Here is a 27,822-nt window from a genome sequence, read left to right as displayed (position 1 = left end):
TAGAAACTCAATGCAGGGTGGTTTATTAAAGCATTAACAATCAGAGAATCTGTTGTTCAAAACAGTTTTAAAACAAAAACATTTCAAAGACATCTCCAACAAGCAAAGATTTTGGTTTAACATGATAGCATCACATATTTTCCAAAGTTCCAGTTTGCTATATTACGTATTTTTACTTGGTGCAGTTCTGCACTGTTGTCACAACATCTTGCAAAATGCTGTCTCTGTTTTCTTTGGTAACCTAAAATGATAACAATAAATCATTAATCTTTATAGCAGAATAATAAGCATTCCAGATACTCAAGCTTGTAATTAGCATGGAAATAAACAAACCAAAATTCTTATTACTGAATTTTTTTTCTAATTGACATTTGCTTCTCTTTTGTGCAGCCTTAGTGTTAAATTTGCTTCCACCAGCTACAGGGGCTAGAGTGAAGTCTTACTCAAGACTTGGACCCAGATGCACTAAAAAATGGTTGCTCTTGCCGAGTGGTTTTCTGGTTGCCGATTCATTATTTGATTTTAAAATGGCAATCGATGAACTGTTGTCAAAAAGGACACACAAATCTAGATAGCAACCCTTGCAGGGGGACCTAGATTGGAATGCGAAGGGAGAGAGAGAAACTCACACTGGTACACAAAATGGATCAATATTGAATAACACAGAAGCTTCAGGGAGACGCTCTGGCTGGCCTAATGTGGCATGCAACCGAGACTGTCTTAAAGAAATCATGCAGTCCCTTGCCTTTTATTAGATCAAAATTAAATAAGCAGTTATCAATCAACATGTCATCTGACACAATATGTCACCTGATACAATACGTCAGTAATCTCATTACAATCTATCAGGGCATTTTCATGTTAACAAAACCTATATCATAACATAGGCATCAGAACTTAGATGTGATCAGCACCAGAATTTAGATGTAATGATGTTGTGTAAAAACCATCAATAGTACATTACATAATAAAGCATATACTATACAGTACTCTGCATCTAAAGGCAGCATCCTTTCTTAATTCTCTGTATCTACGTTTCTAAAAGCCTCTGTATCTAAGTTCCTAAAGGAAAATCTTAATTCTCGATTTCTTTTTACACTGCTTAATAACTAATAACCTCTGTCCTCTTTAGATTCAAGGTTTCTGCAAACGTCCAAGCAGTGTTTCATAAACAATCAGCTCTATTTTCTTATCAGAGCAAAGAGCACTGAAACTATAAACATGACATTTCTTTCTCAAGGATTTGATTTCATAGCAAAACTCTGCTACATGACTAACATTTTTTAGTGTATGCAAAATCCTGCTCTGACAAATCTTTCATCTTTCTCTGAAGGGGGGGCCCTCTATCTTTATCTAGTGGCCCTCAGGGTCCACAGTACGACTGACTTTGCATGCAAATTTGTTTCGTGGAGGTTGGCTGTAATCCCACCCGAAAGCAGGGGAAGTTCGAACAGCTCAGTGGCAGAAGAAGCCCCAAAGCAGCCTCCTACCGCTTAGCTGTTTGGGGCAGAAAGACTTTTTTGTTTGGGCACAGATGTGCATGTGTTACACACGTACAATGTTAAAAAAAAGAAAAAAACATTAAAACGAAAGTCGTGCTGCCCCCTCCCCCTCCCACGGATGCCCCCTCCTGATGACGGCCACTGAATAAAAAGAGAGGCAGGAGGATGCCTCTCCATCCTGCCTCGGCCACCTGCATACATCCCGCCTCCCCCCACCACCCCGATAATGGCCCCTATCCCCAACAACTTAAAAGAAAAAAGTCAGCAGGAAGGATGACCACTCCCTTCCGCCTCAGCCACCTGGACCACTCCCATACCCCTGACTAACAGCCTGGACCCTTCCCAAACACTCCCACGTCCCCAAAAGAAGGCCCTGGAGGTCTGGGGTGTCAGGTCAGAACTCTCCCCTGCTCGAGCACACCCACTCCAACTCCCCCCACCAAAACCCCTCTCATACCTTGTTGAAGAAAGCAAGCAAGAGGGATGCCCCCACAGTAATGCCCAGCAGGGATGCCCACACAGGGATGCCCACACAGGGATGCCCTGTAGGCCTGCCTTTTCAAAATTTTGGGCCTTCCCAGTGGCATAGCGAGGGTGGGAGGCATCTGGGGTGGTGGTGCCCTCCCTTGCCTTCTTCTCTGCCCCCCTGCCGTGCATGCTCACCCTCCCTCTCCCCGTTTAGCTTCCCTGGTGCAAACAGCATCTCTTTTTTTTTTTGTAAATCATTTTTATTAGGAAGGGAACAACAAGATAACAAGGACAACAAGTACACCAAAGGTGCAAATACAAAAATGTAAGTACAAACAGCAATGTGAGAACGAGAACTGCACCCTAGGAGAAGGCCACAGAGATGGTACAGAGACAATAGAATTCCCGCGGGGAACTAGCCTCTGCCAACATACTGAGACAGGGAAAGAGCTGACAGCTGAAACAGAGGAAGAGGAGGCAGATTCATCCCACTACAGCAGCAAGAGAAAAATATACAAAAAAAGGGTCCCCCCCAGAGGGGGTGAATAGACACAGAAAGCGTCATCCCACGGTACCCTTTCGGCCCCCAACAATTTTTAATAGTGGAACAAACAACAAAAAATCAGCCATCCAACGCAGCTCCCCCTACTGGGCCGCTCACCACAGCACTCAACACCAACCATCCAGAACGACAAACACACCACAACCACACACCCCAGTCAATCCCCCCTAGTCCCCCCTCTATACCGTGCAACCAAAGGTAGCTGTAGAAACACATGCCATAGAGCCTTATATGCCAGCCTCTCAGGGTTTAAAGAATGCCGGTAATGACAAAGCTCAAAGCTAGCCAGATCTGACAGCTGACCCAGCCAACTGTCGAGCGGGATGGGCCCATCTTGTGTCCAGTGGATCAAAATAGTTCACTTGACCGCCAAGAAAATCAGGTATACAAAACGTCGCTGAGGCTCCGTGAGTCCCTGAGTGTCCAGCAAGGATTGATCACCCAAAAGCAACGTTTTATAATCCCATTCCAAATCCCTCTGCAAGACCAGTTGAAGCTGCGCAAAAGACGTATTCCACAAAGTGAGTTGAGGACATTCCAAAAAGGAGTGCAAAAGCATCCCAAGGCTCTCCCCACATTTACTACACAAATCATCATCCCACAGGCCCATCCGAGCCCCCCTCTGCCTAGTAATATAGACTCTATGGAGAACCCGGAACTGAGTCTCCTGCCGAGCTGCAGATCTCACGAAAACCTGTATAACCTGAAAAAGCTCCCAAAAGGCATCTGGCATATAGGAAGTAGAAAGATCACGGTTCCACTGGTCCCGTAATTGAGACAGATGGCCCGCGGAGGGAACAACACCGGCTATTTTGTACCAGAGAGCGACCCCATCGAGGCAGGCATGCATAAAAGGCCCACACAACCACGCCAACCCATGGGTCTGGGAAAGGCTGTTGAAATAATGCCGGGCCTGGAAATAAGCAAAAAACTGGTATGGCCCAACGGTCCTTAAATTGCGCAAACGAGGCGAAGGCGCCCGAATCCTCATCGATCATCTCATAGAGGGCACAGGCCCCACGATAAGCCCAAGTCACAAAAGGGCTACATCCCAGACCACATGGAAAAGCCGGATTGCCCATCAACTGCAAGAACGGAGACGCCTGGACTCTACGCCACCACCGCCACGCCAAACAAAAGGGCTTCAGAAACCATAGCTTAGAGGACAGTCCCCCACTCCCACTGTCACGGGGAGAATGCAGCACATTCAGAAACATAAATGGAGCACACCAATCATTCAGCCACCCTGGAGGGGAGAATCAAGCAGATCGGGAAACCCCCTCATGAATAAAGTGCAGAAGAGCCGCCACATTGTAAACTCTAATATCAGGTAGACCGAGACCACCTGGCCCTTTAGGAAGGGTTAACTTGGCATAGCTAATGCGTGCCGAACGAGAACGCCACAAAAAAGTGGTAAAGACAGAACGAAGCTTACCAATGTCGCGTTGCAAAATCCAAAAAGGCACCGTTTGTAGCAGGTAAAGAATTTTAGGTAAAAGGATCATCTTAATGAGAGCAGCCCATCATAAAAGGGACAGGGGGAGATCCCTCCAAGTGTCGCAGAGAAGTCCAATCTTCTTGATGGTGTCCAGGATATTAGCCTTGTAAAGAACTCGGGGATCCGGGTGGAGGTATATACCCAGATACCGCATGGGCTTTTGCACCGGCGCATGCCAAGGCTCCCAGCCAAGTCCCGTGAGGGGCATCACCTCAGACTTATCGCAATTGACCTGGAGGCCTGAAAGAACACCAAAATTTGTCACCAAGCGAAGAGCTATCGTCAAATGGATGGGAGCCTGGTCGAGAAAAAGTAAGATGTCGGCGAATAGAGTGAGGCGACACTCAGTGCGCCCCACCCGGATCCCTTGCAAATCAGGGCAGTTACGTATCTTAATGGCCAAGGGCTCCAAGGCCAAGACAAACAGGAGCGACGAAAGAGGGCATCCCTGGCGTGTCCCCCGGCAGAGTTCAAAAGAGGACGATAGGCCTCCATTAATAAGAAGACGGGCCGTGGGCCTATTATAAAGACCCTCAATCCAGTGCACAAAGTTACGTACGTATACCAAGGAAATCCTTTCGGTGGTTCTAACCTGCTCGACCTCATTTGCTGTGTTACGCAGACCCACGCTCTTTCAGAGCAAAGAAGGCCCATAGGATGGGGGGAGTTCATGCAAACCCTAGCTGAATTAAATATGCCTTCCACAGTTATAGGTAACGCTGCCAACAGATATGTACTGTTACGCTCAAGGAGAACCCAGCTATGAAGGTTGCTTAACTATATACGAAACCTACCAAGACCAAAGAACTCCTTCCTCATAAAAAACATAAATTATTTCCCAGTTACTGGTGGTTAAGTGTATAAAAATATATCTTCAATAAAATAATACTTAAAAAAATAAAAGAAAATAAAGAGTGCAGACATTTATTTTGATTTTAAAGTTTACTTTTTTATTTAGAAACAGCATGACATTCATGGTAGGAAATATAACCCTGGGGAGTATGAAACGGGTTTTGAAAAGATCTACACAAGACTTGTTTTTTGTTTTGTTTTTTTACAATTTTCTGTACCATTTCATCATTTTGCATTAAATCTTTAGAATACATTTCTAATATATTTTCAAAAGGTTGCCCTTTACAGTGATGATGTAAAAATCACACACAATGATAGCCACAGGCCTCAGACAGCGGGTGCTTTAACTGTCTGTTATGCTATAATACAGTCTTACAGTGTTTATTGAAAAAGTTCATAAAGCTGTTAGGAAAGAATAAACTATCTGGTGGTTGTCCGTAAGAATCAAAAATTCTCCTGTTCCATCCCTGGTCACATAGAGGGCCAACCAGTGTTCTCACGGTAGGTTGTGTGGGTGTGTGTTCACGATAATTCCCACAGGTTTCCTTGGTATTTCTAATCCTGTTAACCAGTCACTGGGCAGTACATCTAAAAAAGATTCTGCAACACAGGAGTCCTTTAAAATACGAAAGATCTGTATGGTATTCATGTTCAAGAATTGTCAAAAAGAACATTCCTTCTATCACATTGTCGAAAACCCCGTATACAATCATGTTCACAGTGTGAGGTAAAGCTCTGGCAAAACGTATTTCAGCCCGCAGGTTACCGGTTTTGATCAGCAAGTAGTGGTCAGCGCACTTCTGGTCTGGCAATAGGTCAAAGGCTAGCAGCATATAACCTTTGTAAAGCTCCTGACGATCAACCAGCAGAGCGTTGTCTTTCAGATGTTTACTGGTTGCTTGAATCAACTACTTTGAAAATGGAAATTTGTGAGAGAATTCTCACACAATTTCCATTTTCAAAGTTGGGTTGTAGAGGTTTCCCAGGTACTTGTTCACCATCCACATACAGAGCTGCAAATGCAAGCAGTGTCTCACTTCTGGCTCACCACACAATTGTTTCCCACGTACTCACCTTTATAGGACCCCCAGGGACTCCTGAAGAAGTCTTTTTGTCGAAACGCGTGGGTCCGTGTTGGGTCCTGTATCCCTAGCGGACTAGGTCCTTTAAGGCTTTTATGTGGATGATTTATTTTTATGTGGATGAAATTATTTTACGTGGATGATTTCAGTGTACCTTTGGAACTTTGACACTTTCAAATAAAGTCCATTTAGGAACATCATCAATCCACAGAGGTTTTTTTGGTTTTCTCTGGATTTTCTTCTTTGTGGATATTTTGGGGTCAATTCCTTTTGTTTTGTGATCCTTAAAATAGCACATTTTTTATTTTAAATCCTGTTAAATCTTTCCACTACAGCTGCTTTAACATCGTTATGGGTCACAAAATGGTGAACACCTTTTTGTTTTAATAAATTCTTCAGAGACTTATTTAAAAATTCTTTACCCTTGTCGGTTTGTAATTTTTCAGGTGTATGCCCTAAATTAAATATTGTTTCAAAGGCTTTAGTAACTTCGTGACCGGTTTTTGTTTTTAAATTCACGGCCCATGCATATTTTGACAGGATATCTATTACTGTTAAGATGTATTTGTAACCGTTGTTATAATGGGCTAAGGCTGACATGTCCACTAAGTCGCTTTGCCACTGGCTGTCAACTTCTGACACAATTCTTTTATTTCTTTTAAAATGGATTCTAGCAGGTCTGTGTAAATTGTATGCGTTTTGCCTGGCGACCCAGTCCACCACATCTTTTCTTCAGACTGTAATATTGCTCTTTTTTAGCCGCTTGAAGTAGAGGGTTAATGCCACCATAGCTGTCTGCTGCGTTTGGATCATAATAAATATGCTTCAACAAAGATTCCTTCATCTGTACCCTGTTCCAGTCAGCTCTGTTAACCTCGCTCTAAATAAAAAAATGTCTTACAACTCTGTCTTTTAACAGAGGTAGTTAGGGACAGTGGGGGTTTTTTCCCAGAATTTTTTATTTCTGCTTGTTAAAGAGCTAAGGCATACATCACTATGACAATACCAGTAGGCAGGGACATGTTTGGACAGGTTTAAACACACCTCCTCCCCTTGGCTTTATCAGGGGCTACAAGAACCTTTATGATTAACCAGTTTATCAGTTGTCATCATGACAATCGGGGTGTTACCCTTCCCACAAACATTAACTAAGGTTTCCTTCTTTGGCATGATTTACCTTTAGTAAACCCATGTTGTCTCAGATCTTGTAATCCATTAGATTCTAAGAATTTCACTATCCTTTCTTTCAGCAATGTTTCCATTATTTTTCCAATAACTGAAGTGAGACTTAGCAGCCTGTAGTTTCCCGCTTCATCTCTACAATCACTTTTGTGAAGAGGGACCACATCCGCTCTTCTCCAGTCTCGCGGAACCTCTCCGATCACTAAAGATTTATTGAGCAAATCTTCAAGAGGATCCAAACTCTCGGAGCTCCCTCAATATCCTGGGATGGATCCCGTCCGGTCCCATAGCTTTGTTCACCTTCAATTTTTCAAGTTGTTCATAAACACTTTCTTCTGTGAACGGTGCAGTATCTATTCCATTCTCAGGTGTTACTTTGCCGACCAATTGCAGTCCTTCTCCATGTTTTTCTTCTGTGAACACCGAACAGAAGTATTTGTTTAGCACATTTGCTTTTTCCTCATCACTCTCTACATAGCAGTTCGTACATTCTTTCAGTCTCATAATTCCGATTTTTGTCTTCCTCCTTTCATTAATATACCTGAAAAATTTTTTGCCCCCCTTTCTTATATTTATAGCCATTTGGTCTTCCGCTTTTGCCAGACATATTTCTCTCTTGACTTCTTTCAGTTTCATCCGATATTCCTTTCTGTACTCCTCTTTTTGATTTTTTTATATTTCACGAACGCCAATTCTTTTGCCTTTATTTTTTCCACCACTAATTTGGAAAACCATATCGGTTTCCTTTTTCTCTTGTTTATATTTATTTTCTTCACCTACAGGTCAGTAGCTCTATTTATTGCACCCAGGGCCACCATCAGAAATTTCTGGGCCCCTTACTGAGCAATCCTATTGGGCCCCCCATGCACCCCTTCCCCACCCCCCTTCCTCCATGGGCCGAATACAAACATACTTTTCTCTGTCACCGCACTCTTTGACCAAAAGATTTGTAAGCCTGCAACCACGTCAAGGTAGACTCTTTCAGCAGGGCCCTAACCTAAACTAAACTAATCTATACCTATCTATTCTAAACTAACATATGTCTAGCGCGCACAAACCCCTGCTCTACGTGGGAAAAATAACACCAGCTCAATGCTGGCGTTAGCATCTAGCGCGCGTGGCGTACGCTAAAGCCACTATCGTAACTTAGTAAAAGGAGCCCTATTTTTATTAGTTAATTATTATTATTATTTTCCAATGCTCAATATGACTTCCTTTTTTAAGGTTTGACACTTGTGCCAGAATATTTTTACTAAATTTAAGAAGTATTTGCCCTCTTTCAAATGGTATAGAAGTTAAAAAAAGGGACAGGCGTTAATGAAGTCATTAGGTTCAATCTAGCCATTTATTTCTGCATGAATTTAAACAACTAAAAAAAAGATGCGATGAAGTTACTAAGTAGTAGATTTAAAACAAACTGGAGAAAATATTCTTCACACAAGGTGTAATTAAACTCTGGAATTTGTTGCCAGAGAATGTGGTGAAATCAGTTAGCTTAGTGGGATTTTAAAAAACGCTTGGATAATTTCCTATATGAGACGGCCATAGGCCATTATTGAGATGATTTTGGAAAATCCACTGCTTATTCTTAGGATAAGCAGCATAAAACGTGTTTTACTACTTGGGATCTAGCTAGATACTTGGGACCTGGGTTGGTCACGGTTAGCTTGATAGACCTTCGGTCTGTCCCAGTATGGCAATTTTTATGTAAATTTCTCTCATTTTTTTTCTCTGTAAATTCCTACTCTGATGAGAATTTAGCAAGAAAGCCCTTAGGTAATTGTGATCAAGTTCCTTCCATTACCAAATTAAACCTCATCCAGAAGGGTATTTATAATAAGCCCCACAAGTTGACAGAGCATGGGAATATTGTAGAAGCAGCATTCAGTGCCCAAGGGAGGGGAATATAGTCATCACTTAAGGGCTAAACACAGTAGTTGGTTTCAGTCCTCAAATACTAACCAATGGGATGTAAATGTTCTTGACAAATCCCATAAGAAATTTTTCACATGTGATAAAGTGTAAAAAATGTTTTAAGAAGACCCCATTTTGCATGGAAGCAGCAGGACTTAAAAGACCTTAATAATCGAATTGGAAGTCCTCCAGACCTCCATGGGAAAGGGCTTCTAATTCCTGGTAATTTAGCAGTACCCTGCCAACATCCAAGCCTGATACAGGACATAAAATTTTATTTGAATCCCCATACCTTAAGATACTCAAAAGCTGAGGATCATCTGAAGAGTCCAGAGGATGTTTGGGGTAGCTGATCCCATTCACTCTTGCCTTGTTAGTTGCCACTGTCAAAATGGTACCACTAGGCTCTTAGCAATTGTCTCACAATACTATCGTAAGTGAATAAGTTATCAGTATCAGAAGTCCTCTGCTAGGAGTCAAGTGGGTGCCATTTTGATACATGCTCCTTTGCTTTCATGGACTTTATACTCACACATGCTTGAAAGTTGCCCCATAAGCATATCATCTTATCCTGCATATCAAAACAAAACAGCAAAATCTGTTCTGAGATGGGCTAAAAAAACTTACGGTAAACATTTTAACATCTCTTCTGTTTCTTATATCTTCTACAAGGCCCAGAGGCTTTCCTTTAGGAATTGGGATGGTTCCCAGTATCACAATTCCTGAGCCATCAAGAGTCTGACGTACAGCCTGAATAAAAGCTTGGCTGAAGAGCTCCATTTTACCAACCTCATCTATCACACAAACCTTTGACCTTGTACCACTGCCTAGGTCAGTCTGCAGAAAAAAACATGAAGAAAATGATTATTATAAGTTGGAAATGGGAAAATCTCAATTTAAAACATCTCTAAAGTCTGCATGTTTCCATTATATTAGAAGCCTTCTGGTGCTATTAAATCACATTCATATTTATATATGCTAGAAGATAGGTATTTAACGCATTAAGGGCCTGTTTTACAAAGCTGCGCTAGCAGCTGCCACGCGGCAACAGCCCCGAAGCCCTTTAAATCTCTATGGGTTTCGGGGCCGTTACCGCACTGCAGCTGCTAGCGCAGCTTTGTAAAACAGGCCCTAAAATTTTAATACAAATAAAATTTTTAAAGCATTGGCATGGGGTGGGCGTAAGCCCAAAATGAGTGAGCACAAGAACTCTGTCCCCTCATCTGGCATCTCTCCTTCCATTCTCTCATTCAAGACCTTACTCATCAACCCCCCCCCCTCTGTTTAACTTTTTTAAACTTTTAGTTCTTTCCTGGAAGCAAGCATAATGTTCTCCCTAGGGCCTTTTAGCTGGGCGCTCCGCCCGGCTAATTTAGATGACCGCCCGGCTGCCATCTATCGCGAATCCTGCCGCTGCTGCTCAACATTTAAAAAAAAAAACAACACCTCTCACCGGCCTGGAGATTTCCCGCCTTAGCCCGTAGCTAACTCATGCTTTGGGGCTCTAAGGTGTGCGTGCCGGCTTCCCTTCTCTTCGAACCCAGAAGTTACGTCCCGGGGGAAGGAGAAGAGAAGGGAAGCTGGCACGTACACCTTAGAGCTCCGATGCATGAGTTTGCTACAGGCTAAGGCAGGTCAATGATGTTGGAAAGCTTACATCTTGTTGCGGGCCTTCCTCACTGCCTGGTCCTGCCTACTTTCTGTTTCCGCGAAGGCAGGACCTACCAACGAGAAAGACCCGAAGTAAGGAAGAGCAGCAAGTTGTAAGCTTCCCTCCGTCGTTGACCTTTGGAAGATACGTCAGCAATGGAGGGAAGCTTGCGACTCTGCCGATTCAAAGATGACATGAACTTCATTCAGGAGGGCAATAATAGCAGTTACTGTACTATGTTCTTTCCGAAAGCTTGCTTGTCGTGGATGTGGAGCATGAGTTCGATCTGCGAATTATGATAATTGTTCAAAAAACGCTCTTTCACTCAATTTGGAAAGAGAGCACAAATTGGAGATAGATCTATAGTTATTAGGGTCAGAATGATCTCCAGAGTTGGATTTGAGGATTGGATGGATAAGGGATTTTATCCACATCTAATGATAAACTAACATTAATCAAATTTAAAGCAAGTGGCAAAAGGCTGTGAGCAGACAGTTTTAACCACGAGGAAGGGTCCGGATCTAAAGAACAAGTTGTACTTCTCATTAAAGAGAGGATCTTGGATAATTTATCCAGAGACTGAAGTGAGAAAGATGACCAGTCTGATAGGGGCAAGAAGTAGTAAATGATGGAGAATGAACTACTAAAGAATCTGTAGAACATGGTTTCGTATCTGTTGAAGAATTTGTTGGTAACAATGAATGTCTAAGTTTAGCAATTTTATTGAGAAAGTTATTCACTAAAACATCAGCTGAGGGAAACAGATTGCACAATGGAAGGTAAGAAGTGAGTCTTAATATTAATGAAAAAGACATCTTGGGGGGTTATCAGATCTTGCATCCTGCTATTTTCCTTTTGAAGGTTTCTACAGGCTTGTAGATCAGAGGAATTATGTTGCTTATGCCAAACTCACTCTGTACTGTTGTTTCAGGAGGTGAAGACTGCTGTGATACCAGGACTTTTTGCGCATTGTATTAGGAATAAATGTCTGAATAGGGGTAATGGTGTTTAAGGCTGTGTGCAGGCTCTGATTCCAGCTAATAAGGCTAATGAAGATGGGCTACTGAGCCAGATGGACCATTGGTCTGACCTAGTAAGGCTATTCTTATGTTCTTAATAGCTTGCTCCTGAATGGGTAAAAAAAGGAAATTCACAGGAAAGAAAAATAAAGGATACATTCTATATGCAGTGTTCTCCCTAGGGCCTTTTAGCCAGGCGCTAATTTAGATGACCGCCCGGCTGCCATCTTTCGCGAATCCTGCCACTGTCGCAGCTGCTCAACATTAAAAAAACCTCAAAAAACACCTCTCACCGGCTTGGAAATTTCCCGCCTTAGCCCGTAGTGAACTCATGCTTCAGGGCTCTAAGGTGTACGTGCCGGCTTCCCTTCTCTTCCCTCCGAAACCGGAAGTTACGTCCCGGGTGGGGAGAAGAAGAGAAGCCTTAGAGCTCCGAAGCATGAGTTCGCTACGGGCTAAGGCAGGAGACAGGTCAACGACGTTGGGAAGCTTACAACTTGCTGTTTTTACTTGCTTCGGGCCTTCCTCGCTGCCGGGTTCTGCCTACTTTCTGTTGCCGTGAAGGCAGGACCCGGCAACGAGGAAGGCCCGAAGCAAGTAAAAACAGCAAGTTGTAAGCTTCCCAACGTCGTTGACCTGTCTCCTGCCTTAGTCCCATTTTGAAACCTAACATCGTACTCTGCTTTACTACCTCCTCCGGAAGTGCATTCTAGGTGTCCACCACCCTCTGAGTGAAGAAGAACTTCCTGGCATTTGTTCTGAATCTGTCTCCCTTCAATTTTTCCAAATGCCCTCTAGTTTTTGTTGCCCCTGCCAGTCTGAAGAATCTGTCCCTCTCTACCTTCTCTATACCTTTCATGATCTTGTAAGTTTCTATCATATCCCCTCAAAGCCTCCGCTTCTCCAGGGAAAAGAGCCCCAGCCTGTCCAGTCTCTCAGCATACGAAAGGTTCTTCATGCCCTTTATCATTTTTGTTGCTCTTCTCTGGACCCTCTCCAGTATCACCATATCCTTCTTAAGGTATGGCAACCAGTATTGAACGCAGTACTCCAGATGCGGTCGCACCATCGCCCTATACAGCGGAAGGATAACCTCCTTGCTTCTGGTAGCGATACCCTTCTTGATAATGCCCAACATTCTGTTCGCCTTTTTTGAGGCCGCAGCACATTGTGCCGCCGGTTTCATTGTTTTATCCACCATAACCCCCAAGTCCCTTTCTAGGTTGCCCTCCCCCAATGGTATCCCCCCCATCGTGGAATTGTACATCGGGTTTCCTTTCCCCATGTGCATGACTTTACATTTCTTCACATTGAAGCTCATCTGCCATTTTTTAGCCCACTCACTCAGTTTGTTCAGGTCCCTTTGGAGTTCTCTACATTCCTCAACTGTGCTAACCTTACCGGAGAGTTTTGTGTCGACCGCAAATTTTATAATTTCGCACTTTGTCCCTGCTTCCAGGTCATTAATAAATATATAAAGAGAGAAGAGAGGAGAAATATTGAGGGGCAGCAGAATGAACACGCTTGTAGGTCAGCAATAGGAGCTTGCACTATATGCGATAGCGGATAGGGAGCCAGTGAAGTGACTTAAAGACTGGGGTGATATGAGCGTAGCGAGGTTGATAGAAGATGAGTCATGCAGCAGAGTTTTGCATAGATTGTAAGGGTAAGAGGCGACACTGTGGGAGACAAGTTGGAAGTAGATTGCAGTAATCTAAGCATGAGGTTACAAGAGCTTGGACAAGGGTTCGAGTAGTATATTCAGAGAGAAAGGGGCGAATTTTGGTGATATTGAAGAGCTTGAAGCGACAGGTTTTAGGCAGCTTGTTGGATATGCGTAGAAAATGATAAGTCAGAATCGAAGACGACTTCAAGAATTAACTGTGCTTCACGTCCAGGCAATTCCTACTCAGCATCTCTGACATGGTGATGAGAGGTAGCATGAGAAGTCATGTCCACTGTTCATATTCTAGTCAATCCTGATCAGTCCTTAAGCAGTTTAACAACGACAAAAAAAAACCCATATGTAAACTACAGCAGGAAACTGACATCATTCTCTCTCTTTAAACTCTCTCATTCTCTATGTATACTGGATGTGATTTCATTTTCTATTAACGTGCTGTATACAGTATACATGTAATGTAATTGAACCTTGAACTGAATAGGTAAAGGCAGAATAGAAAACTTGATTAACATAACACATCCCCAGCCAGAGCAAAATTTAGCCTTTTTGCTGCCAAAATCTGTCAGACTTGCTGCCAACCAAAACCTAAAATTAGTTAAGCTTTTTCCATGTTCAAAATATTTATGAACCCCCCCACCCCCAAGGTTCTTCAGGTTTGAAATACTATTTTGGAAGAAGGGGAAATGTGTGAGAAAATATTCTACATCTTTGTAAGCTCAATTTGAAGAGATCTACTATTTCTCTTTCTCAAGATATCTGTTTACTATAAAGCACAGGAGGCCATACTGCCTATGAGAGACAAACCTTCTTCAAACTGTAATATCATACTCACGTTTCTAAGCACTGGAATAGCCAACTGCTCAAAAGACACAACGTCTACTACATACTGCCCAACCCAATGCTCACATCTACCAGAGGAAGACTCGTACCTAAGAAGAACAAAAGCAGGTTTTAAATTCAATATTTTAAAATGTGTATATATATTCAAACTTTCATTATTGTGGCATAAGCCAAAGTAAAGTCTTTCGTAACAAGGCAACAAAAATTTTTTTCCTGAATCATCTGCCAACACAGCACATTTTTCTAAATCAGTTTTTCACACTGATTTCAGTTTTAAGAACTGCAGCATCAACTTAAAGATATATTGCAGTATCTTCAGTCCAAAGTCAAATAAGTACACAGCATAGCATAATTTTACTGAACTGTGTCACTTAGCAACCAATATTTCTTCAAAAGTGCTTAGAGGGGCATAATCAAAAAAAACGTCTAAGTCCCCTTTTGGCCTAAGTCCTTAAACGTTCAAAGCAGAAGCAGGGAAAGTGTCCATAACCAAAACAAACGTCCTTGTTTTGATTATGGCCTGCCTCTACTAAACGCCCAGATCACCACTACGTCTAAAAGTCGTCCAACAGAAGGACTTTTAGGTGAAGGAGGAGCCAGTCCTTCGCCTAAAAGCTGGATTCTGTAACCGGTGTCTGTCAAAAACAACACCGGTTACAGAACCCCCCCCCCCCCCACAACGATCCAGGCAGGAGGGTGCCCAAGCCCTCATGCCATGTCGAACCGCGACCCCCCCCCCCCCCGATAACATCGGGGCAAGAGGGAGCTCAAGTCCTCTTGCCCCGTCCAACCGCGACCCCCCCCCCCATGACAACATCAGGGCAAGAGGGAGCTCAAGCCCTCTTGCCCCGCCGATTCCCCGACTCCCTGACGATATTGGGGCAAGAGGAAGCCCAAGCCCTCTTGCCCCGCTGACTCCCCGACGATATCGGGGCAAGAGGGAGCCCAAGCCCTCTTGCCCCGCCGACTCCCCAACGATATCGGGGCAAGAGTGAGCCCAAGCCCTCTTGCCCCGCCGACAACGGGGCAAGAGGGAGCCCAAGCCCTCTTGCCCCGCCGATTAACATCGGGCCAGGAGAGAGCCCAAGCCCTCCTGGCCCCGGCGACCCCCTATCCCTCACCCCCCACTACATTATGGGCAGGAGGGATCCCAGGCCCTCCTGCCCTCGACGCAACCCCCCTCCCCCAATGAACGCCCCCCAGAACCCCCGATCGCCCCTCCCCCCCCCCCCCGCTGACCCGCAACCCCCGAAGAGGAAAGGAAAGGCTAGGTGGGTGCAGAGATTGCATGCCGCCAGCCCAGAAGCCTTATCCCCAACATCAATTCTGACGTCGGACTGAAGGTCTAGACTAGCCTTTTCCTCTTCCTCATAGGGAAGTTGTCCCATTCCTTTTATCATTTTTGTCGCCCTTCTCTGTACCTTTTCTAGTTCTGCTATATCTTTTTTGAGATACGGTGACCAAAATTGCACACAGTACAGTGCTCCCCCGTGAATTTGCAGTTCGTGAATCACGGACTCAGTTATTCACAGTATTTTCTGACTGCCTCTTCCGGTCAGAAAATACAGGGAATGACCGAATCAGCCTTCTGCAAAGCTGATTCCTCCTCCCCTCCCAGTCAGCCAATCAGCCTTCGCTGCACCCGCCTGGCCTTTCCCTGCAATTCGCTCCATGCTGGCTCCCTTGACCCGCTGCTGAGCCAGGAGTTCAAACCCCCCACTGCTGCTACTTCATTGATGTATCCTCCCAACGGCAGCAACAGCAGGTAATTGAATTCGGCGGGCGGGCTGGGGGGGGCAGAAGAGGACAAAGGCTGGTAGACAGTGAGGGGAACATAGGAGGAAGAAAGAAAGGGACACTGAACCCTAGCCATTGTTGCACTTCATTTACTCAGGTAAATTAGTTCTATATAAGGCCTGAGGGCCAGTGATAGCCCTCATTGACCCCAAGTTGCAGCCCCCTGACTTTTCCATATTGTTCCAAGACTTGCTGCTGGCATCTTATCTGTTTTCTGCCTATTCCATGTTGCTCTCTGTAAGTTTGAACCATGTATTTTCCAGACTCGTTTTCTCACAAGACAGGAAGAGCAGTGAAGGAATCAGGACACCATGCAATTCAAGCTCACTGAAAAATCATGTGTTGTTGGAAGAAAATATTTGTTCCAGAGGCCAAATAGCCTCTGCAGAAAATGTAGGGGAAACTGGAATGAAGGTCACATTGAAGAGCTTGAGAGCAGAGATGGGATGGTGAAGGCTGATTTGAGGAGCTGATGGACATGGATGAGCTGGAGGAGCTGAGGGACATGGATAGAAAATGTGGGGGGAGGGGGCAATTACTTTCCCATACTCTTTCATTAAGATCTATAGACTTTTAGTTAAACAAGTCAGACTAAATATGTGTAAACAACCAAGTTGTCTACATAAGGGGAAGAAGCCACTGGGCCAGCTATGTCATTGGAGTGGAAATCTCCTCATGCCTACTGTACCATTCACTGTTCCCAACAACAATCTTGAGGGGAAGAGGACAAAGACTGGAAGTTCTTTAACCGCCGGTCTGTGGACCGGTGCTGGTCCACAGGGCCGGCATCTCCATCGGGCCCAATAGATTGTTCTGTAGTCGCCAGTCCTTGGTACAATCAATGCGGTGTCTTTGGGCCAGCTCCCTGAGTGCTACCATGCACAAAGCCGTTGGAAAAGGCTCCTACCCACAGCCTGTGCCTGACCCGGAAGACTTCTCTCTGATGTTGCAACGTCAGAGGGAAGGCTTCCAGATAAGGCGCGGGACACGCGCGAAGAGCTGCTTCCCAAAGACCCTGTGTTGATCGCACCGTAGACGGCCTGATGCTAACACCAGGGGGCAGGCCAGAAGGCCAGGGAGAGAGACAACAACGGTAGGGGAAATGCTTTTATTTTTTTTATTTAGTGATTTTACATTTGCCCTAATTGTCTGTCCTAACTGTTCAGGAAGAAATACATTTGTTTGTTTTTCTCTGGGGATTGTACTGCATGCATAGTCTTGCATCATAGGGTTTGTTTGTGAATATTAGTACTTTTTGTTTTGTAGGGTTTCATAGGGTTTGTTTGTGAATATTAGTACTTTTAGTTTTTGGTCCTGCATTTGCAAGGGTTTGTTTGTTTGCATGGGGTTATCTGTTTTCTGGTAGGAATGAATGTTGAAAAGCATACAGTGTGTTTTGTGTATTTTAATTTTGTGATTTTGTTAATACGATTATATTATATGTGTGTATATATGAAAAATGGATGGAAAACATGATGTTACAATTAGTACTATTATGGGAGAGGGGTCTGGGGCGGAGATTGGGTGGAGATGGGCAAGACTTAACCCAGTGTTCTTCAACTGTTGGTCCACGGACCGGTGCCGGTCCACAAAATAATTATTTTATTTCCACCGGTGCATAGGTGTCAAAAGGTTGAAGAACACTGCTCTAAGGTCTCGCAGCTCAAGAGTCATGCCGTAAGAGAAAAGTGACCTGGGTCTTCCATGGCAATCAGACCCTGCTTGAGAAGGTCCAGATAGACACTGAGGTAAAGGCTGTGACTCTGAGCAAGTGCATCAGATCTGTGTACTAAGGTCTTTGAGGCCAATCTGAAGCTACCAGAATGACACGGCCTGGATGAGTCGCGATCCTCTGAAGAACCCGACCGATCAGCAGCCAAGGAGGAAACACATACAGGAGAATCTCCTGAGGCCACGGCTGTACCAGAGCGTTGAGCCCTTTGCTTCCGGGCTTGGATCAACTGAAGAAGTGATATGCTTTCCTGTGTCTTGCTGTCGCCATGAGGTCAAAAAGGGGCTGCCCTCAGTGCCTCACTATCGCTTGGAACACTTCTGGAGACAGGGCCCACTTTCCTGGATCCAGCGTCTGTCTGCTGAGGAAATCAACTTGAACATTGTCTACTCCCACCACATGCACTGCTGTCAGTAATAGAAGATGACGCTCCGCCCAAAGAAACAGCAAGTGGGCTTCCTGAGCCAGAGCCCTTGGTCCTTCCCTGGTGATTGACATAGACTTCTGCTGTTGCCTTCTCAGAGAAGACTCTGACCGCCTAGCCCTCCAGGATCATCTGCAATTTCATCAGGGCTAGGCAAATGTCCTGGAGCTCCAACCGGTTGACGGACCACTTCCACTGAGAGGGTGTCCAACACCCCTGAACCGGATAATTGCATTGTGTTCCCCAGCCCCGAAGGCTGTCATCTGTCATCACCACGACCTAGGAGGAAATGCGTAATGGGATGCCCTTGCAAAGTGAATTTGGGAGAAGCCACCAGTCCATGCTCGCTCGGGCTTCCAGAGTCTAAGGTAGAGTAATGCATGCTGAAGAGGACGCATGTGCGCCTATGCCCAAGGGATGACATCCAGCATTGCCACCATGGATCCCAGAACCTGAAGATAATCTCATGCTGAAGAAGCCAGCCACAGAAGTAGGGCAGATCTGGGCACACAGATTCTGTCTGCAGTACACGTCCTGCTGATGTGTCAAAGAAAATATCCAGATATTCCAGCGATTGAGTGGGCATTAGATGACTCTTCCTGAAGTTGACAATCTAGCCCAACTCCTCCAGCACTAGGAGCATATGTTCCACTGTTTGGAACTCCTCTTCCAAAGAGCGCTCTGATCAGCCAGTCATCCAAGTTAGGGTGAACCTAGAGACCCATCTTTCTTAGGTAGGTCCAGGGCAATATCACCAGCCCAAAGGATAGGGCTGAAAACTGGTAATGCTGTTCCAGAACATGAAACTGCAAAAACTTGCAGGGGGCCGGAAAAATGGAAAAGTGCACGTATGCTTCCGTGAGATCTAGAGAATCCAGAAACTCTCCTAGGGCCACTGCAGCAATGGCTGAACGTACAGTCTGCATGCTACGAACATCATCGCCGAAGCAGCCCTAATACCCACAGTAGCAGCTTCAAAAAGTTTCCGTAGGATCACTTCCATCCTGCGATCCTGCATATCCTTCAACAACACACCACCCTCACTGGGCAGAGAGGTGTGCTTAGTCACCTGTGCAACCAAGGAATGTTAAAGGCTGCGCCAGAGGCTGCTGACACTCCTGTGCCACAGGATACAAGCGTGACATAGCTCTAGCAATCTTTAGAGGACCTTCCAGGGAGTCAAACTGCTCCAAAACCAGAAAACTCACATCAGGGTGCCAGGGAAAAGTAGCTGACTGCGAGCGCACACCACAAAGCCAAGAAAAGAGGTGGATGGAGTCGGCTGAGGAACTAAGTTCAACTCCTGCAAAGACTCAGAAATAAGATCTGGCAGCACCGCAAACTTATATAAATAAATTGGCAATGGACAGAGCAATGAAGCACCCACTGCCACACCAGATTTCTGCTCAAAAAATTTTCTGTCAAACAAAAAATAGTTTTTTGACATAGCAAGAGTAATAAGCTGTACAAGAAACTCCGTCGGGACTAGATGTGGTCTTTCTCGTTCATTCAGTCTTTATTCTATAATTGAAATTGCTTCACATTGAGGAATACAGGTATACAGGGATTTGACATCTAAAGTAACTAGAAAAGTAACATCCCGAATTTGATCAAAAGCCTCCAGTTCTTGTAAAAATTGAGTAGTATCTTATAAATATGAAGGCATCAAGGGGGCCAAAAATTTATCTGTATACTTGCACACCCTTTCCAAAAGAGAACCAGTAGCCAAGATGATCGGTCGTCCCGAAGGCTGCAAAAGATTTTTATGAACCTTCGGGAGAAAGTATAGTATTGAAATTTGAAAAGATTGAATTGTTAAGAATTTATATTCAGAACTAGTCAAAAAAAACAGTTTCTTAGTTTCATTGACAATAAATAACAATTGAGTCATAATGTCATCAGAAGGGTCTTGGGAGAGTTGGGAATAGGTGGTAGTGTCTTGTAACTGAGAATAGGCCACTTGATAATCATATTGTTTATCTAAGACAACTATACCACCCCCTTTGTCTGCCCTACGGATCACAATTCCTTTATCTTCACATAGCGCAGACAAGGCAACCTCTTGGGCAGTAGTCATGTTCTTTTTAAATTTACATTGTTGTTTTTCAATCTGATCCAGCTCTGAAAAAAACTCCAAATACAAATGATAAAGTAATTAACATTTTCTCTGCGTATAGTGTGCTTTGTGTTTTTTAAAATTTTATTGTTGTTAGATCATTTTGACTTGGTCATTTTAAAAGTAGTTTGCAAGCCAAAAAAGTGTGGGCACCCCTGCTCTAGGCAAACCTTCAGCCTTAGGCACACATCCCCACCCCCTCAAAATTAATTTTCAGGCCCTTAAAGCATCCCCCTCCCCAAGACATCATGCTTTTAAATATTAAATACATACTCAAATAATAAGGGCAAATTCCAAAAATAATTTACCCAGATAAATCGGCTATTTAGTTATTTTAAAAAAATAAATAGGCTATTGAGCTATTTGAAAAATGTCCACCGTTCCTGTGGCTATATCAGCATTTATTGTCTTGCTTTCATTACAGCTGCATTTGCTGCCCAGACAACTGCCACCCTGCATTGTGTGAAATGATATGTTTAAACTGGATTCTCAGGATTTTATCATAAAAATAAAAGACAGGAAACATCTCACATGGGAAATCCATAAAGGGAACAAGACAATCAGATACACAAAAAAATTTATCTTAAGGTCAGTACCCAACTCTAGATAAAGGTCCTCGTTGTCCAGACAGAGTGACAATGTCAAATCCAGTTCTCCTTCCACCTTGTCTCACTTCTTCTGTGTAAAATCCTTCCACAGGAATACCAGAGGATTTTAGAATTTCAATGCTTTTCTGAACTAAAGTTGTTTTTCCAACTCCTAAAGAAACATTAAAACAACTCTTCATTACCTGGTATAGGTTTTACTTCCTTTTTGTCTGAGAACAGTGTTTCATTAGTAATCAAATCCTGAAGCACTGATTAGAGAATGACACGATGACTGTTACCTGCGGGTAGCCATGGGTAACCTACAGGAATGGGAGAAAAAAATCAACTGATTGCCACGGGTATGGGGAAAAGGCCATTCACTGCCCCGTGGAACGGTGAAGGGCCTTGTCCCCACAGTAAAGGATCTGCCTTCCCACCCCTCCTGGTCAGCAGTCCCCCTCATGAATCCTTCAGCCTCCCCTCCCTATCACAGGTCCAACAGTCCCCCACCCTTGCACCCTATGTGGAGCCACTGCCACTAGGGATCCAATTTATGCCCTCCAGCTGCATGCCCTCCTCCGCTGAAGCCGATCCGGAAAGCTTTCCTCCAATGTCAGAGCTGATGGAGGGAAGCCTTGTGGATCAGCCAGGAATCCCATATACCTCAACAGTCCTCCTTCCAAGTGAGCTGCTCTTTCCTGCCTTCAGCCGAACTTGTTCTTTGCATGGATGCAGGCAGCAGCTCTTGCATGCTGCATGTGGATGACCCAGAAGACATCTCTCCTGACATTGGAGAGATGACTTCTGGGTCAGCCACATGTAGCGTGCAAGAGCTGCTGCTGCATCCATGCAATCAAATGCCGCTGAAGGCAGGAAGGAGCAGCCCAGCAGGATGGCTTAAAGAGAGTGAATGCGGCTCTGATGGGAACAAGTAAGGGAAAGAAGGGATATCAATGTGGGACAAAGGGAAAAAGGAGTGGGGGGAAAGAACTCGTTGGGACATGGGAGGGGCACGAATTTGGGACAAAGGCTGGAAGGCAGGGAGGGGGGCATGAACTTGGGACACAAAAGGGAGGGGACATGAACTTGGGACACAAGGGAGGGAGGAAGGGGACACTAACTTGGGAAGGAGGGAAAAGAAAGGGGAGAATTGTTGGGCATTAGTGTGTGAGAGGGAAAGAGATGGTGCACATGGGGAAAGGAAGAAAGAGGAAAACTGTTGGGCAGAGAGAGAGTGAGGAGTGAGGTAGAAATACATGGCGAAGAGGATGAGAGGAAGAAATGTTAGATAAGGTAGTGGAGAGGGGACAGATTGAAGGGGATGTAAGGGGGAGGAATGGTGGACAGGTGGGAACGGAGGAAGAGGTGTGACATGGTGCTGGAGAGGGGTGATAGAAGGAGAAATGTCGGGTATGGTGAAAAATTCTGCATATGATCTGGGGGACGAGAGAGGGAGTAGAAGAGATGCATCCTGGATGTCTCTCTTTTTCCCCACTCCCTGTACATAGGAGAGGATCATAGAATGGTAAGATAATGAAGGCAGGGAGATCGGCACAGGGGAAATACTAGAAAGCACTGTTACTTACCGTAATATTTGTTTTCCAGGGACAGCAGGCAGATATTCTCTACATGTGGGTGATGTCATCCACGGAGCCACGTGGCGGACAGCCTCGCAAGCAAACTTGCTTGTAGAACTTTCAGAGTTCACAAGTGCTGCACCGCGCATGTGTGAATGCCTTCCCGCCAAACATAGGTCGTGCGTCTCCTGTGAGGTACCTCAGTTCAGATAGTTAGCTAAGAAGCCAACCATGGGAGGTGGGTGGGTTGTGAGAATATCTGTCTGCTGTTCCTGGATAACAACTGTTACGGTAAGTAACTGTGCTTTATCTCAGGACAAGCAGGCAGCATATTCTCAACATGTGGGTGACCTCCAAGCTAACCAGAATAGGATGGTGGGAGAGTTGGCAATTTAGGAGAATAAATGTTGTAAAACTGACTGGCCAAAATGGCCGTGCCATCTGGAGAAAGTATCCAGCCAATAATGAGAGATGAATGTATGAATCGAGGACCAAGTGGCAGCCTTGCAGATTTCCTCAATAGGAGTTGATCTGAGGAAAGCTACATACGCCACCATAGCTCTAACTTTATGGCCCGTGACTCGACCCTACAGAGGGAGACCAGCCTGAGCATAGCAAAAAGAGATGCAAGCAGCCATCCAGTTGGAGATGGTTCGCTTAGAAACAGAATGTCCCAACTTGTTTGGATCGAAGGAGATGAAAAGTTGAGGAGCAGTTCTGTGAGGTTGAGTGCGTTGCAAGTAGAAAGCTAAAGCATGTTTACAGTCCAGAGTATGAAGCGCTATTTCTCCAGGATGAGAATGAGGCTTTGGAAAAAACACTGGAACGACAATGGATTGTTTGAGATGAGATTCTGAAACCACATTAGGTAAGAATTTTGGATGAGTATGGAGGACCACCTTGTCATGATGGAAAACTGTGAAAAGTGGGTCTGCCACTCGTCTAGCAGAGGTGAGTGCAATGAGAAACACCACTTTCCAAGTGAGATATTTAAGATGAGCCGAATCTATTGGTTCAAATGAGTAAGTGAGTAAGAACAAGATTGAGATTCCAAACCACCGGAGGCGGCTTGAGAGGTGGGTTGACATTGAAAAGTCCTTTCATAAATTTAGAAACTACAGGATGAGCAGAGAGGGGTTTCCCTTCAATAGCCTTATGAAAAGCAGCAACGGCACTTAGGTGGACTCTAATAGATGTGGATTTGAGACCAGAGTGAGATAAAAGTGCAGCAGGTAATCCAAAACTGAAGACAAGGAGGTAGATTGCGACTCATTGTGATGAGTAGTACACCAAGTAGTCCATTTCTGGGTGTAACACTACCTAGTGGACAGCTTCCTGAAAGCCTCTAGAATGTCCTGTACAGAATGAGAGAACTGTAGAGTGGCAGTTAGGTTGAGAGGTACCACGCTGTTAAGTGTAAAGATTGCAGATTGGGATTAAGTACAGACCCTGACTCTGTGTAAGCAGAGAAGGAAATACTGGTAGAAGGAGTGGTTCCCTGTTGCTGAATTGAAATAGAAGGGAGAACCAATGTTGTCTGGGCCACTGAGGAGCTATCAGAATCATGATGGCATGCTCCTTCTTGAGTTTGACAAGAGTCTTGAGAATCAGAGGGAATGGAGGGAACCGCATAGAGAAACTGATTCGCCCATTCCAGAAGGAAAGCATCTGCCTCGAGACAGTGAGGAGAATATATCCTGGAGCAGAACTGAGGCAGCTTGTTGTTGTGGGGAGACGCAAAGAGGTCTATCTGAGGAGTTCCCCATTGAGCAAATATGTGATGTAGAGGCGAGGAATTGAGTGTCCATTCATGAGGTTGTAGAAGAAGACTCAATTTGTCCACCAGACAGTTTTGCTGCCCTTGGATGTAGACAGCTCGCAGGAAGATGTTGTGAAGGATTGCCCAATTCCAAAGCTTCAGAGCTTCTTGACAAAGAGGGAGGATCCCGTTCCTCCCTACCTGGTCATGAAGAAGGTGCTGAAAAGCTTTGAGAGCATTGAAGATCGCTCTGAGATCCAACAGACTTATATAACATTGACGATCCGTGCTGAACCAATGGCCTTGAGTACAGAGACCATTGAGATGCACCCCCCAAGCGTAGGTTGAAGAATCTGTCGTGAGAATCTTCTGATGAGGGGGGCATGTGAAAAAGCAAACCTTTGGAAAGATTGGAAGAGAGCATCCACCAACGAAGGAGTCACGATATCACGATAGTTATTCCCCTTACTACCCTGACCTCTGAGACAAAGGATCAACTATCATCCATTCTAAAGCAAATTGAATTATGGATGACCGAATTCAAATTGAAACTCAATTCAGACAAAACCAAATTTTTCCTGGCAAGCCCAAACGATAAAATTAAAGACTCATCGATCTTCTTGAATGGTCAGGCTTTCCCTATTGACCATTCCATAAAAATTCTGGGAGTGACTCTGGACCGCCACCTCACTCTAAATGTTCACACAGATTTACTGGTTAGAAAATGCTTCTCGATACTATGGAAACTCAGAACCATCAGAAAATACTTTGGTTCGATCTTCCATCTTGAGCATGCTTGATTATTGCAACATCATTTACTTGGGATTCTTCAAAAAAAACATTCTAAGACTCAGAGTTATTCAGAATTCGGCAGTTCGACTGATTTTTGGGCTGAAGAAATGGGAACACATAAGTCCTTATTATCAAAAACTTCATTGGCTGCCCCTGGAAGCACGAGTTCTGTTTAAATTTTTCTATCTTTGTTACAAATCAGTATTTGGTCTGGCCCCCACATACCTGGTTTCTCAATTTAATCTGGATAGTTCTATTAGGCTCACATGTAGAATTCATCTGTTCACCTATCTGACAATAAAGGCCTGCCACTACAAAAGATTCCTGGACAGAACTCTCGCCTTCCAGGCAGGCAAATGGAACGATTGGCTGGGTAACATTATCACGCATTCCTCATCCTACCTCAATTTGTAACCTAAGAATTTTATAACTTTCCATTTCTTCCATTCTGTAAGCTTGTATTCGATGACTTTGTATTGTGACCACTTCGCTGTTTGTCCAGCACCTTTCGTTGTAAACTGGCTCGAAACATGGCTTATATTTGATAACTCTATAGTGTAACCACTTCGCTGATTGTCCAACACATCTTGTTGTAAACCACCTCAAACTATCATGGCTTTGGCGGTATATAAGAATAAAATTATTATTATTAATGTGTTGAGAGAGTGGGTCGCAAGCTTGCTGCCACTGAGATGCCAGGGTCCACTGAGGAATTCTGAGGTGAAGTTGGGCAAAAGGAGTCACGTGAACTGTAGAGGCCATGTGACCGAGAAGAACCATCATGTGTCTTGCTGAGATTGACGTGAGGAAGACACTCACTGACAAAGGTGAATGAGAGCATCGTGACGTGGTTGAGGCAAGAATGCTCTGAGTTGAACAGTGTCCAGTATGGTTCCAATAAACTGTAGAATTTGGGAGGGACGTAACTGGGACTTTGGAAAATTGATTTTGAACCCAAGACTTTGGAGAAACACTATAGTTCGTTGGGTCGCTACAATAACCTCCTGTTGAGACGATGCTTTGATGAGCCATTCGTCCAGATATAGAAAGACTTGAAGACCCTGCTTCTGCAGGGTTGCAGCCACCTCTACCAGGCATTTTGTGAAGACCCTGGGAGATGAGGCGAGGCCAAATGGAAGAACTCGGTACTGAAGTTGAAGATTCCCCACCCAAAATCTTAGGAATCTGCGAGAGGCTGGACTGGAATATGAGTGTATGTCTCTTTGACATCTAGGGAGCATAACCAATCCCCTTGTTTAGTGACATCAAAGCTTTTGAGAGAAAATTGCATGTTTTTGAAAAAGACCTTGAGAGTGGACAGCTAAAATATTTTCCCAACCTAAAAATACATTTGGATAATTCTACAACATTTGTGGACAATCATAAAAAACACCAGGAAATCCACAAAGCATATTCCACCATTGTAGCCGAAGCAAAGGAGAATTTTAGTAAAAGATTTTCTCAGTTCCATAAGATGGAGACAACCCTTTCATTTGTAACTTCCCCAGAAAAGTCCACATTTGAAGATCTTGATCTTTCCTGCTTACAGTGGTTGGATATTCAAAATTTGGAAATGGAGCTACTGGAATTTCAAGAAAGCTCTATCTGGAAAAGTAAATTCAATGACCTGCGTGCGGCTCTTGAACGTATTGAGTGTGAAAGGGTGACAAATGAAATCACTGCTAGCAGTTCTGAAAATGAAATCCTAAAAGCGTGGAATTCTCTGCCAGACAATTTTAAGTCCATGAAAGCACTTGGGATTGCTCTTCTTACTTTGTTTGGGTCATCCTATGCTTGTGAGCAGCTGTTTTCGGCTTTGAATCATATAAAATCTGATGCTAGAAACAGATTAACGGATGACATGAGTGCTGCATGTGTTGCTCTGAAATTAACGCACTATGAGCCAAGGATTGACAAGTTATCAGCATGCATGCAACAACAAAAATCACATTAATTTTTTTCAGAGCATGCCCAATGCATATGTTTACATGAAGCAGTGTTTTCAGTTTGCACTTAAGACACTTTCTAAGTTATTTAAATATTATTTAAAGATGTTATTTAAAAAAGGGACTTTACATGGCCCTGTTGTATTCCAATCTGGAATTTCCAATAAAAACGGTTGGTTTAATTGAAAGCTCTTTTGTTTTCTTTACATCATATTATTAGAAATGTAATGATTTAACTATTTTCTAATTTGATTGTAAATTTTACAAAAAAACATGTATAGACTCTTTGGGAATACACACCGAGTCTTGACACAGTTAACAGTTTTAAGAAGTTTATCTTTTTTTTTACTCAGGATACATTTGACATGTTATGTGAATAATACATTTAAAATATACAGTACAAAAGTATTTTTGTAATTTAAGATATTACTTAGACTCCAACTAAACTAGCATCTACAAACAGTAATATTCATTTACTTGTTTACACGGTCCGATTTATTCTTCAAAGCAAAAAAAAAAAGCAGCTTCTGAAAGCAAACCATTAGTGAAATCCTTTTCTTGAACTGGCCTCGTCCCTCCCTTAAAGGAGCCGGGCACCGGATTTACGCGCTCGTACAGTAAAATCCACAAACACCGCCGCCTGTCTGCTCTCAGTAAAGGGAAATAGATTGGAAGGCGCTGTTTCGAGGAGTTGAGGGTTGCTTTACCTGGTGGCCCGGTTAGGAAAACGTGTTTGTACATAGCGGCCGAGACTCCGCAATGCAACCTATCACTTCTACCTCCCTATTTCCTGGACATCCAACCCAAATAATAGCCACGCCCGGGATAGTCACCAGGG

At 44.0% G+C, this 27,822-nt stretch overlaps 1 protein-coding gene across 1 annotated transcript; it reads right to left on the bottom strand.

The window, feature by feature from the left end:
• Nucleotides 1-27,822, bottom strand: NTPCR (nucleoside-triphosphatase, cancer-related). Its single transcript, XM_033963949.1, has 5 exons — nucleotides 27,692-27,822; nucleotides 20,920-21,082; nucleotides 14,247-14,343; nucleotides 9,688-9,897; nucleotides 1-241 (listed from the first exon to the last, which is right to left on the bottom strand). The coding sequence occupies exons 1-5, from the start codon at nucleotides 27,723-27,725 to the stop codon at nucleotides 173-175; spliced, it is 573 nt and encodes a 190-aa protein (XP_033819840.1). The 5' UTR covers nucleotides 27,726-27,822; the 3' UTR covers nucleotides 1-172.

The sequence above is a fragment of the Geotrypetes seraphini genome, chromosome 11 (genome assembly GCF_902459505.1).
Source record: "Geotrypetes seraphini chromosome 11, aGeoSer1.1, whole genome shotgun sequence".
Taxonomy (NCBI): Eukaryota; Metazoa; Chordata; class Amphibia; order Gymnophiona; family Dermophiidae; genus Geotrypetes; species Geotrypetes seraphini.
Note: the sequence above shows the minus strand (reverse complement) of the source record. Positions and strands in the feature narration are given on the sequence as shown.